General features: G+C 38.2%; 3 protein-coding genes across 3 annotated transcripts; 2 read left to right on the top strand and 1 right to left on the bottom strand.

Annotated features, from left to right (window-relative positions):
- Positions 1-23: 23 nt before the first annotated feature.
- On the bottom strand, positions 24-910 carry LOC124338086 (adenylate kinase isoenzyme 6-like). The gene is made up of 4 exons (XM_046792148.1): positions 738-910; positions 487-638; positions 284-429; positions 24-219 (listed from the first exon to the last, which is right to left on the bottom strand). The coding sequence occupies exons 1-4, from the start codon at positions 775-777 to the stop codon at positions 30-32; spliced, it is 528 nt and encodes a 175-aa protein (XP_046648104.1). The 5' UTR covers positions 778-910; the 3' UTR covers positions 24-29.
- Positions 911-3,618: 2,708 nt separating this feature from the next.
- On the top strand, positions 3,619-6,530 carry LOC124338130 (retinol-binding protein pinta-like). The gene is made up of 6 exons (XM_046792204.1): positions 3,619-3,932; positions 4,011-4,170; positions 4,257-4,515; positions 4,599-4,709; positions 4,773-4,878; positions 6,150-6,530. Exons 1-6 carry the CDS (start codon positions 3,779-3,781, stop codon positions 6,299-6,301), a joined length of 942 nt encoding a protein of 313 aa, XP_046648160.1. The 5' UTR covers positions 3,619-3,778; the 3' UTR covers positions 6,302-6,530.
- Positions 6,531-13,448: 6,918 nt separating this feature from the next.
- Positions 13,449-15,017, top strand: LOC124338575 (cAMP-dependent protein kinase catalytic subunit PRKX-like). The gene is made up of 2 exons (XM_046792669.1): positions 13,449-14,064; positions 14,169-15,017. The coding sequence occupies exons 1-2, from the start codon at positions 13,967-13,969 to the stop codon at positions 14,476-14,478; spliced, it is 408 nt and encodes a 135-aa protein (XP_046648625.1). The 5' UTR covers positions 13,449-13,966; the 3' UTR covers positions 14,479-15,017.
- The last annotated feature ends 1,489 nt before the right edge of the window (positions 15,018-16,506 follow it).

Raw genomic sequence — 16,506 nt, 5'->3', positions numbered from 1 at the left:
CAACATTGCCAAGTTTCAATAACTAGATTTTAAATTTTATTTTGTTTCCATTGCTCAATCCACTTCACAATCTGTTCAACATTTTCTTCCATCTCTTCTGCACTATTACTGGACAACTCAAAAACAGAACCTTCTTTGTAAGAATCAACAGCTTCTTCATGAATGGTGCCAAATATTTCACATTCAATGTTGTCTTCTAGTTTTTTTCCACTGTAACCTCTATACAAGAAAATGATTCATACATTAGAAAAATAATTACATGACTGTTACCTTACTATTTTACCTTTTTGAGAGGCGATCAAAAAGTGCTGTATTGTTTGTTCTAAGAACAAATATGATATCAAACCACCTTTCTGGGAAAAAATCACATCCATGATAATCAACTATTTTACCTCCTTCACTCATTTGGTCTTCCATTAGGTCAAGAATCTACAAATTTAAAACTTAAATTACACCATTTTGAATGGTACAATTGCATACTTGTACCTTATCCTCATGCAAAACTGGGCAACGATAAACTTCATCAAATTCTTCATAACAATTATTTTCCTTTGCAAGCTTACCCACCTCAAGCCACTTCAGGTTCGTCTGTTCTGCTAATTGTTGGCAAAGTGTTGATTTGCCCACTCCTGGTGTTCCTAGTTTTTAATATATAAGTACTTAGCTTTGAAAATACAGGAATAAAGAAAAAGAGCAATATTGCGGAGATAAATGTAGCAACTTCCTCTTCTTCTTACCAGTAATAAGAATATTGGGTAGAGATCGAGATTCTGTCATCTTAAGTTTTCAGGGATGATTGTAAATTTCACAAAAAAACGTGGTCCCGATTCCCGAACTCCCGATTCGTCTTGTTGACAATTGACAGTGAATAAGCAGACTACTATTAACAACTTACTGATCGTCAAAGAGGGTGAGGATAAACAGTAATCAACGGATAAAGATAACGGAAAAAGTAATGAAAAAAAAGGAAACAAAAAAAACAAATAAAACAAATAAATTTATATGTCGATTCGGCATAAAAGTTGCTTTAGAAAACATTAAGGAACCTGCTTTTGAAAATTGTGGAGCCTCCTATTGTAGAGACCCTTGAAAAAATCCTGGATGGATCCCAGTTGATCCCGATGTGTTAGCTAGGGCAGTAGCCAGAGTAAAAAGCAAGGGTATCCCTCACAACCCAAACCATCTTTTTAAAAAAATTAAATTAGATAAAATCCCGGAAATTTTTTTTAGAGGGGAAGTAAAGGTGGGACGCAAGCGTCACTTAATTTTTATGACAGAAGGGCAAATTAAGTGTCTAAAAAGTACAGTTAGGTTGTATGTAGATGGGACATTCAAAATTATAGATAAACCTTTCACTCTATTATTTTCAATTCATGGTTTCCTTAAGAAAAACGGCAATTTAAAACAAGTCCCACTTTGCTATGTCTTCATGTCCGGACGGACAGAGAGAGACTATAGGAAAGTGTTTGAAAAAATTTGTGATCTTGTTGGACCTTGTGATGTAAAAGAATTTGTCTCTGATTTTGAAAGAGCAATATGGCGTGTCGTAAAAATGCTTTGCCGATTAATCCGTCCCATAAGAGGGAAGAGTTCAGCAAGTTTTGCCGAATCGACAATACAATTTCGGCATTATGTCGATTCGGCAAATCCAATTCGGCAAATCCATTTTTTTGCCGAATCGACCGGCACCCAAACACTACTGCCTGTAGGCCTACCCTGTAGCGGTGTAGCCGTAATGTAGAAGGATAAGTAAAATTAAATATAATTAGAAAGTAAATGAGAAACCTGAGTAATTTTCTAACTCATCCAACATTATTCTTCAGAAGATCTTGAGGCAGTGGCCTAGAGTGGCACGGAATCTCCAATCTAATCAAACTTAACGCCATTCGATAGAGCTCGTTAAGCCGATTCGAATTGTATATGGGAAAGTTTGTGCAAATGAACGCATCCCTGAGTAAATCGACTTTAAAGTTTTTGGTTTACCGGGCTTCCGTAGCGTCCTTGGCCGCCCCTTTGCGCACCCCTGAGCCCACCCCTCGTCCCTTGAGGGATCACCCCTATTTTATTTCTCGGTACCTGAGAGCCTTTTTTTCGAAAAATTTTTGTCCGCTACCGGACTCGAACTCGGAACATACTTGCTCGATATGTTCTACTAAACGAGAACTGTAACCACTACACCATGGAAGTTGTGGTTAGACGGACTTCAAATACATAAAATCAAAAAAATGTTTTTTTTTTGCACCTTCTCTTGTTTTTTTTTGTTGACGTGCCTATAAGGACAGACATAATAACAGACACACATAAGGATAATTCATGGCGAAACGTAGAGCCATATTACCTCGTAAACTAATATTCGTAACTAACTCACACACTTTGAAAACTGTCCAACTCGATAAAATATCTCTCCCGTGCGTTAATTTCTTGGACGCGTATTGCGACCGCGAAAATGTAGCTGTCAGGTCGTCCATAATGTTGTAATAAGAGCCATTTATGCAAATCATGTCTTTTATAAGGCTCAAAAGAGCCAAAGGGTGCCAATTCTTTTGTTACCGTCATTGTTGCCATTGCCTCTATATAAGACAACTGTCTAAACGTGAGTTGCCAAATTTGTGAGCTGTATTGTCTCTTCATAGTCTTATTTTCGATACTGATGGTTTAAATACAACATATTCGAAAATATTAGTATCTTATATTGTGTAGTGGTTATAGTACTCAGGTGGGAGTACATGTTGAGCAAGCATGTTCCGAGTTCGAATCCGGTGGCGGGCAAAAATTTTTCGAAAAAAAGGCTCTCGGGAGTTATTGGTATTGCGGGCACGTCAACAAAAAAAAACAAGAGAAGGTGCCAAAAAAACCTTAGTGTTTTATTTGAAGTCCGTCTTTCCATAATTGTGGCCACCTTATGCGACTCCATCAGTCATCGGCTTACCCTGACGGTTGTTATTGGTATTGCGGGCACGTCAACAAAAAAAACAAGAGAAGGTGCCAAAAAAACCTTTGTTTTTTTATGTATTTGAAGTCCGTCTCTCCACAACTTCCATGGTGTAGTGGTTATAGAACTCGGTTGATAGTACATGTTGAGCAAGTAAGTTCCGAGTTCGAGTCCGTAGGTGGACAAAAATTTTTCGAAAAAAAGGCTCTCAGGTACCGAGAAATAAAATAGGGGTGATCCCTCAAGGGACGAGGGGTGGGCTCAGGGGTGCGCAAAGGGGCGGCCAAGGACGCTACGGAAGCCCGGTAAACCAAAAACTTTAAAGTCGATTTACTCAGGGATGCGTTCATTTGCACAAACTTTCCCATATACAATTCGAATCGGCTTAACGAGCTCTATCGAATGGCGTTAAGTTTGATTAGATTGGAGATTCCGTGCCACTCTAGGCCACTGCCGATCTTGATGCATCATTGATCTCCTTATTGTTATTCAAATAAGAAGTGGTGACGTGGAATGCGCACATAGCGCTTTTTTTTAAAGTTTTTCCAACGGTTTCCATTTTGCAATCACATAAAAACAATTTTAGATTACACATTTTACTTATATAAGCCAGTGAGTCTAATCTGTTTACTTACTGATTTTGAACGGACAATTATCGTTTTTATCAGTAACCTATATTGTCGTTCTCCCCTCTCAAGACACTGATGTGCTGTCACTCCTGACTCGCATAGTATTCTTTGTTCGACTCGTTTTGTGTGACGTTGAAACGAGAAGTTTAATATTTTTTTTTGCTACAGAAGTTTTATAAAAATTGTTAAAATAAAAAACGAATAAAGCGGTAGAGTTATGAATCCAAAGGAAAATGTGTGTACTTCCATCGACCCTGAAATTTTAAGTAAGGCCAAGAAAGAGATAGGCGAAGACGATGAGAGAATAGATGCCACATTGAAAATCATCAAAGAGTGGCTTAAGAAACAGCCTCATTTATCATGTTCCCCAGGTAATCCATCCATTCAATTGTTGAACCATACCTTTAAAAGCAATATTTTTGCACCCCCTAAACTTTATTTCTTATTAGATGACAGGTTTTTCCTTATGTATGCTAGAGGTTGCAAGTATAGCATTGAGAAAATAAAACGTAAAATTGATTTGTGCCTTACTATGAGAGCATTACTGCCAGAAATCTTCAGCGGATGGGATGTTTTGAATTCGAATATTCAAAATGCTCTTAAATATGGGTGTGTGACAATTTATAACCCTTAGCATAATTTTATTGGATTATGTATATTGTTACGTATATATTAATAAATTATTCACTTTGTAGCATTATGTTACCCTTACCTGGGTATGATCGCCTCGGACGTAAAGTATTCGTTTACCGAATGGGATGCTTTCCACCTGAAAAAGTTAAGGTTGAGGATTTAGAGAAAGCATCGGGGATGGTTGCCGAAGTTTTAGCCTATGAAGAACCTGTGATATTTATAACCGGCGTAGTAGTTATTGTTGATTTTGAAGGCTATTCTTTAAGCCACCTCACCCATAGACCGTTGTCGTTCATGAAGAAGCAGGCAAAATACTTCCAGGTTGCTATTTCGTAAACTTGTCGATTGACGACTTTCTTATAAAAATAAAAAACTTATACAATACGGTACGTATTAATTCATAGGACGCAGGACCAGCAAGCCCCAAATCTATAAACTTTATCAGAACTCCAACCGCATTTAATGCTGTCTACAATCTAGTGATGGGTATTCTAAATGACAAAATGAAGCAAAGGGTACAAAATTTTCCTTCTGGTCACTGAGAAATTTTTCAAGTGTTATATATTTTTTTTATGCAGTTAAAAGTACATGGATCCGATTTTGAATCTTTGTATAAGGAAGTTCCAAAAGCTATTCTTCCATCGGATTACGGAGGCGAAGGACCGTCAACTGCTCAATTAACAGGTAAAATGATATATAAATAGACAATTTTATGGGTACGGCAGTAGAAAATAATGATAATCTGATCAAAGTGTCCTTTATCAGATTTTTCTTTCACTCTTTCTCGCACAATAAGACTGTCAAATTTGATAAAGAACTTCGGTTTCAACCCCCCCCCCCCCCGTTATTTTGAAGCCCGCTTGATGTAGATTGTAGCCAGTCGCCAGCAAGGTTAAATGCTGCGAAGACTAGATATAAATTCGTTTTGTTTGAGAGATGAAAAGATTTGAGAAGGACAAACGGGAAAGATCAAAACCCCCTTAATCCGCATCGCTTTTCTTCGTTTATAGGACAAGTTAAAAAAGTAATAATTTAAAGAAAATGTGGGTTAGGCTACCATCCAAAACAACAATTCCAAAGGGATTTTTCATTTTATTTTAAATTTCCCGATTATAAGTCAATTGACTTGACGTCTTTTGGCTAAATCTTCGGGGCTAAGTTTGAATAATAAAAAATAAAGCCCCTAGGACGCCTTCGGAATTTAGGATTAGTTTCCATAGGTAAATCAGTTAGGGCTTAGGGTAGTTTCAAAGTTGAGTCACGATATAATAGGAAAGGTACACCACGATATATAATAGAAAGGTAGACCAACGGAAATGGGGAGATAAGGCTTAAAAACGGCCCAAAAGCTTCCTAGTTTGCGGAGTTGCCATTTAGAGCGATCCCCATTTTTCACTTTTTAGAAGAGGGCATCGGTCTGCAGGGTTTTATGGGACTAAACCGGTTTTTACTCATTATAAATTCAAAAAAGGGCGTGTTAACTTGTAGCCCCCGCGAAAACTGTTCCTTAGACACGTAAGATTAGATTTAGCGGGGGCTAAAAATACCTAATTCATCTTCTCATCAGATTAGGCAATTTTTTATATGTTTATTGTTTAATTCGTGATTGAAATTCACAATTTTTGGAAAATTGCCCCCAATGTGTTTTAAATTACTTATTTCTGTTTATTTATTTTAAAATATTAAAGATGAATTTTCGAATTCGTTTTTAATATTTCAAAATTCATTTTTCGATATCCGATATTCGATTCCGATATCGGACCGACAACATGTGTTACTTTGGAATATTAACGTTTTCTTGTATGGCTCTCTCTAGACCCGTACGGAAACCTTTGGTAGGAATAGCACGTTTAAAAATTTAAAAATAAGTTTTTATCTCTTCTGTTATCTAGCAAAACGAGACTCACATAAAATAATTGTGCAAGTAATACAATTAACGTTTTTTTATTTAACAGATTTCTGGAAGAAAAAAGTAGAAGATAATCGGGATTTTTTACTTCAACAGCAAAACTATTTGGCAGATGAATCAAAGCGTTTTGGAAAGCCGAAAACAACAGAAGAACTTTTCGGTATTGAGGGGTCATTCCGGAAACTCGCTGTTGACTGAAGCCCTTTTGTTGTTTTTCAACACGTTTAAATTTAACAATGTAGATTACTAGATTTCTATAGGGCTCTTCGGGATCTGTTTTCTTTTGCCGTTTTATCTGGCAACGCAGAATGGCTGGACATTTTTTAGCGCGAGAACGGGGAGAAGAGGGAGAATGGGACGAATGGGGGAGAAGAGAAAACGTGGGTCCCCTTTTTTTCGTACGCCCTCCTCCCTCCCATTCGTTCCATTCTCTCTCTTCTCCCCGTTCTCGCGCTAAAAAATGTCCAGCCATTCTGCGTTGCCAGATAAAACGGCAAAAGAAAACAGATCCCGAAGAGCCCTATAGATGTTATACCATTGAAAAAGTAGTAGTCGAGCAAAAAATCGTGTGCAGTTTACGCCGATGCGCACCACAGCGGCCGATAGCAGAACTAAGATTGTTATTACGCTTGACAACCTCTATAGTCAAGATCCTTTGTTCGACAAAAAGGCCTTGTTCGACTGTTGTCGAACAAATGATCTTGACTATAGAGGTTGTCAAGCGTAATAACAATCTAGGTTCTGCTATCGGCCGCTGTGGTGCGCATCGGCGTAAACTGCGCACGTCTTTTTGGCATGTCTACTACTTTTTCATTGGTATAACATCTATAGAATTGTTTTCAAATTTCCAAATCCTTAGTTACTCTTTGAGTACTCACTTACGTAAGGATAATAACATATGGGGTGATAAAACCCTCAGACAATGCCAAAGGTAGCCGAAACGGGAAAAGGAGTGAAAACTCAAAATAGTTCATTACTCAACAAATAATTTAGATTGGGAAAATAAATTTAGTACTGTTATAGAGCGTGTTTGCTGCTTTTGTAATAATATTTTTTATTGATATCCACGGAGTAGTTTAGGCATAATATTTTTTAAATTCGTAAAATTAACAAGCGATCCACGATTCAAGTAGACCGAAATCATGGAGGGGCTTTCCAGATCTAAATCCGGAAAAGGCCTTAAAAATAAAAAAAAATATAGGCATGTTTGTCTTCGCACGCCGGATTTACCTGCGTTTGCAGAATTACAAAATTCCCACCCGATTAGGAGTTATTTAGCTCTAAAGTTTGGGTTTTTTGAATTTTGTCAGAAAGTGGGGGGGGCTTTGACATCCATTTTCGGAAAAGCGGGGGAGCTAGGGAAAAAACTAATTTTTTCAAAAGGTTTATTGCATACTCAACCACCGAAATCCAAAAGGAATTTCCTTTCCGGATTTTATTGGTTGAGATATGACCAATTTAGCTGGTTTCCCTCCCTGGCTTGCAGCCATTTTTTCGTACGGTCCGCTGCGCTCCTGGCGGAAGCCAGCAGAAGGTCTTATATATCGGCCTTCACATTAGACCCATTGCATTTATACAGGCCTTCATATATAGTGAACCCAGATTTCTTATTGGCCGATGTAATAAGAAAAATTCCAAAATTTCAATCGTTTATATCTCGGCTTCTGAGCCGAGCATAAAAAAACATGAAAATGGTTTGAAGAGGTGGGCTATCCCATCGTTTTGAAACAATTAGAATATTTCTAGGTGCAGCAGTTGACGAGAAAACTGCTAAACAAAAAACGAAAAAAATTCCAAATTTCGGCTACCCCCTCTCAGTTTTTTTTTAACATCTCCCAAACTACAAAAGTTAGGCGATTGCGGTTTTTAGTAATCGATTTAGCGAAATTTTTTTCACAAAACCCGTCTATTTGTTTATTTTTAGAACCCCCAGCGACGATTTCCGCTAAATAAGAAACCCCCAAACGGCCTCTTTGAGTGGCGAATCGCTTGTTAAAAGTAAAGTTGTGGGGGCTAGGAAACCAATTATTGGGACGAATATTCTTCTGGAGATAATACTAAGAATTTTTCCTCTTGGTAATTTTGTCTCCTATCTCTACTGCTGCTTGCATGATAGATGTGGGGTAAAATTTGAATGAGTTGGAGTTAGTATCCCATCTAAATCCCAGCGCTTTTTGTTGGCCATCTATTGTAGGTGAGAGGATTCCGACAACTTGGTTTGGCATTTCTTTTTCGGCGAGAAAGTCACGGAGCTGCTTGTTGTTCGTAGCCCAGCTCCTTAGGTTGAGTTGGGCCTCTGAGAATAGCGTGACAGTTTCTCCCAATGTTGTTATGGCTGTTGTGATGTATTGAATGGGATCACAGATGGCGCTCGAAAGCCTTACGCCAGAGGGCAACGGAGTGAACGGAATTCGAGTCGAGAGTAGAGTGGAAGGACGTCTTACCGTTCCCGTCTGATCATTTAAACTTGTTTGATATGCAATTGTCCCCAATTTTCCCCAAAGTGTCGGCAAAATCTGTTTCCTATTGGCTGTATTCATGGAATCATCGTTCTCTTTGTTTGTTCTGTTTGTTTGTACCGAGCGAGGGCTCGGGAGGAGTTATGATGTATTGAATGCGATCACAGATGGTGCAAGAAAGGCTTACGTCAAAGGGCCACGGAGTGAACGGCATTCGAGTCGAGAGTAGAGTGGAAGGAGGTCTTACCGTTCTCGTCTTGTGTATTTTGTACGCCTGATTGACTGAGAATACAGTGCTTAACGCAGACTTAACAGCTGTTGTCTCATCGTCCGCGCCTCCAAGGTAGTCGTCTACATACAGCTGCTTTTCTATTTGCTCGACAGTTTCTGGAAATTTAGATTTAACTGAGAGAAAATGTTTGTTAATAGAGCCTCTTAAGAGGAATGGACTGGAACTTAGCCCAGATTGGACTCTTTTCCATTTGTATGCGATGAGATCGGAGCTGGGATTTTCCGGCTCCCTTGGCCATAAAAATCTGACTGCTTTGGCGTATTCTGGCTGCAGCGCGACGTTGAGAAATGCTTTCTCAATATCCGCAATCCAGGCGATCCGGTTCATCCTGAACCGCATAAAAAACGAGAGGAGATCTGGATTAAAATTTTTTCTGATCTCCAAAACGTCGTTCAAGCTCGGTCCATATTTTGATTTGGCGGCGCCGTCGAATACTGGTCTGATTTTTGTAGTGGCTTTATCTGTTCGGTAGGCTGGATGACGAGGTAGATATGTGTGGAGGCCATCGTAGTCGACATCACCCTCCTCTACAAATCCGTTTGTCTTCAATTGTTCAATTTCTTTGGTTTAGTTGGCCAGATCACTTTGAGATTTTCGCAGCTTGCTCAGCATGCCCCGTAATCTTCCTGCTGCCATCTGGTGGTTGATTTCTAGTCTCCATCTGTTAGTTTTCCAAGGTATTGGCGTGCAATATCTCCAATCATCAAATCGCGTTATATCTTCGCAGAAGGTGCGGAATTGTACGTCCTTCTCCACAAAATCACAGTCGTTTAAATTCGCGAAGTTTTCTAGACGCCAAATAACGAAAGATCAAAATTTAGTTTCTCCAATTCATATTTCTTGTTCTCTTTTCCGAGTCGGAGAAGCAGATTTATTCAGAATTTTCTGGGAGTGGTGGGAGACTGTAATTTCCGGTCTCCCTGCTTTCCGACTTGTTTGATTGGACGATGCTGAAAAAATGTGATGGTTGTGAAGTGATCTGTGGGAGAGAATAATTTGAATTAAGGAGGAGTTGACTGACGATAGATTGACTTTGTTTTGTTGATTTTTCCTGGGATGGACCGCCGATTACCTTTCCAAGTTTGGAATTGGAGGCTCTGAGTCCACACGGACTTGTGATTGCTGGCTCGTTGAATATAGTGTTGAACATTTGGCCCATGCCGAAGAGAATTCCGACGTCCTCGTCTCCTCTATCTCGTTCGAAGCGGTCGTCTGCCAAGTTTTCGTTTTCCAGCCACAGTTTTCTCGCAAAATTTAACCCCCGTGTATAGGAAAATACTATACATTCCACTATACTGGAAAAAAGTTATACTTGGTCTATATGGTTTTGTCTCTTTGTACCTTCGGCTAATGATTCTCCCCATAATCCCCTTTCAATGGGCAGAGCGCCCGTTTTTTCAATTCAAGAGTGGGTGAAGCCACCCACTTACCCCCACCCAAGGCCAATTCCTTTGTTAAGATTTGTGTTAAAAACAATATTATTTGTGAGTTTCTTCTAAGTTTTAACACCATAGTTCAGTCGTTAACTGGATTTGAACCCAATATTCACATATGATCAGCAGCTTCCAACGCTGACAACTGAGCTTTGAGATATTAATTTAAGAACATATTATGACGATGGAAATAACGTGGGATATTTGTTAAAAGGGGCTTAGAATTTTTCATGAACCTCATGTTAGTTAAACACGCGCTAACAGATTTCACAAGAACAGTCAGTAGGGATTCGACAGAACTGCGGCTATATTATAAACTGCGGCTATTATCAGCTATTATGAATTTTTAAATTCAGCTGGCATGTTTTTGAAATCCTTAAAATTACACCCAGTATCCCTGTAAAACATTGATTCACTTGCCGTTTTTTATTACGGATAAGTCTAATGATAGCTGATTGTAATCAGTACCCCGTGTTTTACCCACTGATTGTGCAAACTCGGTAGTGAGTGCCGAGGACGGGGAGCAAAATTGGGGATTAAAGACGCGCGTCAAATAAAAAAAGAGTTAGAGATGGTGTCATAGTTACCAACCTTGAGACTCAATTTTTTATGGCCAGCTTTCAGGGGATTACCTTTAATGACGGGGGCGTTAATTTCCTTCGCACTGGTGTTTAGCCAGGGCAGGGTTTAAAACTGCAAAAGGTTCTATCTTCTTGTTCAAAAGTCGGAACAATATTTCCCACTTTTAGCATAAGACTTATATGTCCTATTGCGTAGACAATATTGTCCGTGAATTGCAGAAAACTGTGTCTCCTTTTCGCTGAGACAATATTGTCCACTGTTGAAAATGAGCATATTTCAGAGGGACATTTTCTGCATACAATGTACAGAAAATTAACTATACAAACAAGTGTATAGCTTTTACAATACAAGATTTTTTTAGAGAACTTAAGTTTTACGTGTAATGCTGGTTTACATACATTGTGTGTTTTGATGCAAGTCCTGCATCATATAAATATCTAGTAGGGCACAAGAATAGAAGTAATAACGAAAACCATTACGAAACATTATCATTAACAATGATATTAAGATGATTACTGATGTCAGACAGTGTTAAATTTTTTGTTGGTGAGACTGACACCAGCACAAGCAAAACTTGCATTTTTTTGTGATGGCTCACTTTAGACAAAAAATCTATGCACAAGTTGAAAAATGTTACAACTTACAAACAAACTGCCATGCATCGACAGGGGGGATTTTTACAATATCAACGGTAGTCAGGAACTAAAATTTAACAAATTTGGAACATTTTAACTCTTCCATTTAAGCTAAACTAATCATTTCATTTGTATTGTTACTTTATTCTTTATTGTACCTGAGAAACATCATGAGCATGAGAACTCCCAGAGTTCAGGTAACGAATCGACGATCACATTTTTGTTATTTTCTGTTTTCGTGCATCCCATGTTCGTTAATAAGCTCCATTTTCTTTGTAATCTTAAACCACAAACCTTTTAATCATATTGTGCTTAAAATTAAAGATGGATTAAGAACGCTTGGGCAAAAATTAAAGAAAATGAAAGCAGACAACATCGTTCTTATTAATCGTTAGAAGAAATATCGATAGAAAATTATAAAAAAATCAATCCAACCAAAATTCAAACTGCTAAAAAGGATAACAGCAGTTTTCTCACCCGCGCTTGATATCTGCGAATGCATCGGTATTATTTTCATATCTAATACTCTCATATCGAGTTACACTAGGCCTACCCTACCACAGTGGATAAACAGTAAACATTTTAACCCACAGACAATTCCTAAGACAACGATTACGATTACAATTAAGACCCTCCAGGACCCTATTGGATGGCACGAGCTAATAATAATTATTATTGATTGAAGTGACAAAATTTGCATCGTTTTCCCGGTGTCGTAATAATTTTAACTCTGTGGACAGTGAATTTTAAATAGAAAGTTTACTGTGGTCGGTTTTGCTTGCTGCGATATAAAGACGACATCCAACAGCCAGACTACATCTAAAAATATTGACAGAAACAACAAATGTTAGGAAAAGTTGAAATTGAGACAGAGAGGGTAATCCAAATTTTTAAAGATTTTTAATGGATGAATAAATTGAATGAAGGTTTCCATGTAATTTACTGGTTTCTTGGTATAAATAGCCTCCAGTTTTTGGCAGTATGTATCAGAAATTAGTATTAAAAGACGAATCTCTTACTTACTTTCGTACATAACGTAAAATGATTATTTCTGCAGTAAAAGCTATTGCATTATTGCACAATTAAATATAAAACCAGACTATTTTTCATTTTGATAAGCACCAAAATGAAATAACGGATGGGTGACGTTCAGGCCAGCGACGTTCAGGCCAGCGACGTTCAGGCCAGCGACGTTCAGGCCAGTGACGTTCAGGCCAGCGACGTTCAGGCCAGTAAGGTAAAACTACCCAGAAACACGATAACTCTCCTCTTATCACCCTCCCTTCCAAAAAAAAAGAGCAGCGAATTTTATTGAAATAGTACTTAAGTGATTTTTAATGTAAACTGGTGTAGTAGCCTAGTTGAGAAAGTGGCGGAAAATGTGTATTAAGAGGGTACTTAAGTTCGCGAAATTTGAAACTTATTCTTCTCATTACAGTTTGCTGTTCAATTTTAAGACAGCGTGAAAAAAAGCTTAATTGTATAAGGTAAAAGGTCTTTGTGGTTTTTTAAAGCTTTTCTCTAGCGACTTTTCATACTCGGGATAGGGTAGGGGGCTTCCATAATGGAAGTAAGAATAAGAAATCTAGATTCGATTGCGCTGGACTATGATCAAAGGAGCTAGCTGGCTAAAAAGTAGAATTGTAAGCTATCTCTGTCTGACAGCGCTTTTGCGGCTTTACAGTATATCTTTTTTTTCTAACGAATGTTTTTAAATACTTAATTTGACTCTGAAATATGTAGGGAAACCCAATCAAGTTTTAAAACCCAACTTCCAGATATAGGGATCGAAACACGCGAAAACATGGGGAAATAGTTGTTCTAGACTTCTAGCGACACTGGCCTGAAAGGATTTGGACATTCAGGCCTGAATGTCGCTGGCCTGAACGTCACTGGCCTGAATGTCCGGGACCCGAAATAACGTGCAGAAGTGAACCCACGCTAAGATAAATTCATATAAACATCAGCATATCTAACTTGAATTTTTCAGGTTTTTCAGGTTCAGATAGCAGCCAATATTCGCGAATAAAATCTTAAAGGACAAAATTTGTTCAACCGTTTGCTGAGCAAGAATTGGATGTGTTAAATTCGCTGCAAGCACCATCAGTTAAGGTAGGCACTGTTCCGTATACATACGTATAGTTACCAATCAATTAGTCGGTAGTTATAAACCATAATAAAGAAAGGTGTAACTCGTTTTCATAGGTTAAAATAAATCTATTTCCAATTTTGTTAAAGATGGTAAACGCCATCGAAGAAGAAAAATTTTTCTTTAAGGGACAAAATTAAGGATGTAAAAAGGAGTTTACTAAAGGAAGTTTTGCGTATGTGTATGCTGGATATTTTAACAAAAAAAGGATTAGTTTCGACCAGGGCATTGGCGGCAGAGCAAAAAAATAATCAGAAAAGAAGCTCTAATAAGAAGACTTCTGAAAGCTGATTGTTTTGACGACTGGAAAACTATGGTAACGAAATTTAAAAAATCCAATAATAAAGATAAATATTTCGACCGGAAAATTATCCCGCAAATTTTTGCTCACGAGGACAAAGATGAATGGAGGTAAGAAAATAACCGTATATAATCTGTAATAGTATAATAAATTTGATTATGCCGAACGTCTATAAGATCCACTGATTTAAAAAGTATTAAATTTTTTTCTAAAGGTATTTTGCCTTGGAGCCATACATTTCCACTTTGTACGATTACTGCCGCTGTGATGGACAGTACAAGGGACCAACGTTGCTCAGCAAATCTCAAGTCATTGATCAAATGATCAGCGGAATCAAGTATCTGCATAACTTAGAGTATCCACACGGGGATCTTAATCCGCTCAACATTATCATTTCTCGAGACGGGCGAATAAAACTATCCGATTTCGGATTGTCGAAACTTAGTTATACCAAATCAAACCAACCCGATAATCTCTCGATTCAAATTCCGGAGATCTGTCGAAGGAAATACTGGCTGAAATAGACTTCAGGGAAAGATAGTAAGCGCAACCATGAAATTGTGAACAGCGAAAATCTAAATTTTTCCTACAAAAGAGGGTGGCTTTTTCGCTCTGGGATGCTTGATTGTTTATTTCCTTTTAACGGGTGTGCATCCGTTTGGTGATGATATTCAAGCCATCGAATATAATATGAAGAACAACAATTCAATCAACTTGGAAAGAAAATGACCAGAACGTTTAATATTCTTTATGTATGTTACATACTACTGTATTACTTAAAATAATTCATATCTATCTATTAACCAGAATTGAACGAGGATCATAACAAGCCGTTTCAATCTGCACTCGACAATATGATACGACAACCGGAAAATTTATCGAAATGGTGGCGCGAAGCTATCAAACAATTTGAAGAGACGCTATTACGTATAGTCATTCATTTATTTTTCTTATCCATCAATCAATTGATTTGTTTTTGATTGGATTGTTCGGAATGTAACACTTTGCCGGAAGTGTCTACCGGTAACATACCAAAATATGAAGAAATATACGACACCTGAGAATAAGGTGTTAACCCAATGGACTTTTCTTTCACACTGATTTATTTCTAGCACAAAAGTGGGCGGATTACACACTTGGGGTAAGGGTACAATGGTAACAACGGGGCCACCTAACGGGGGCCCCGAAGGAAATAATCGTTAAGATGACGCGGCAAGCGACTCCGACGGCCAGATCTTGAAATAGGGTGTTGGGGTGTCAATACATTCCCTACATGGACAGTGAAAGTATACAATGATAAAAAAATGGCGAAGGGTCGTTCGGTAAAGTATATAAAGGAAAATACCAGGGGGGTCAGGTTGCTGTCAAAGAAATTGAAATTAAAAAAGACAAAACAAGAAAAAGTTTAACCGAAAGAGAAATTGAGGAAAATAAAAAATTTGATCACGAAAATGTGTTGAAATTGTTTCGGTTTACTTCTGAAGATAAGTATATGTATGACAAATTAATCATGATAATTTATTTTTTATGTAATAAAAATAATTACCATTAAATCTTATTGGATACAGATAAATGGTCCCGGAATTGTGCGCTGGGACCCTAACAGACTTTTGCGATGATGCCGCTAGTAGCGGCATAGGTCCCTTGTATCTATCTAGCGGCCCGCTTGAATGCTTGATGACATAGTTTTATATCAAATCGTCAATGGATTGCATTAAATTCACTCCCGAAATTTGGTCCATCGCGATGTAAAACCGGATAATATCCTCATTTCCAAAACTACGCCGGTCCAAATGAAGTTGTCCGATCTAGGTTTGGCTAAGAAGAAAACCAAAGAAGGCTATTTTTCGCAGAGTGCTATCAGGGGAACTCCTTTATGGATGGCACCTGAAAAGTTGGAAGATTTTGACTCAATGTCTGTGACTCTTGATGAAGAAACAGTCCAAACGGACACGTTTTCAACAGGTTGTGTATTCTTCTACTTTCTAACTCGTCGATGGCACCCATTCAATAAGAAGAAGGAAATTGTGAATGAGAAACATGCCGAGCTTGTAAAAAATAACATGATTACCAACAATCCGGTGAAGCTTGTAAGCAAAAAAGGTAAATGTTGTTTTTATTGGCGATCAGCATCTTGGCATCTTTAATTGCCATTATTTTTGCCGCAGGTGATTTGTATGTATGTATGTAAAGTTTATTTATATAGCACACTTATCATGCAAGCATGTTACAAATGACGCTGAAGTACAGTCATCGGTTATTGGAACAAAAAATCTCATTGGGAAAATGCGATACGGAGGAGGTGGGTCTTTAGTTTCGATTTGAAAGAGCAGAGGGTTGTCGAGCTAGTGATGGTGGGTGGGAGAGAATTGAGAAGTGTAGGACCAAGAAAAGAGAAGGATCTTTGGCCGTATGATACAAGACGGGCGTGGGGGACCAGGAGGGAGGTAGTGCTAGAGGAGCTTAAGGATCGTGCTGGGGTGTATGCGGAAAGAAGAGAAGAGAGATAGACCGGTGCGAGTGGGGGACGTTGTTATGCACTAACATTTTGA

The sequence above is a fragment of the Daphnia pulicaria genome, chromosome 4, assembly GCF_021234035.1.
Source record: "Daphnia pulicaria isolate SC F1-1A chromosome 4, SC_F0-13Bv2, whole genome shotgun sequence".
Classification (NCBI taxonomy): Eukaryota; Metazoa; Arthropoda; class Branchiopoda; order Diplostraca; family Daphniidae; genus Daphnia; species Daphnia pulicaria.
The sequence above is the reverse complement of the archived record's forward strand: the minus strand, read 5'-3'. Positions and strand labels throughout refer to the sequence as shown.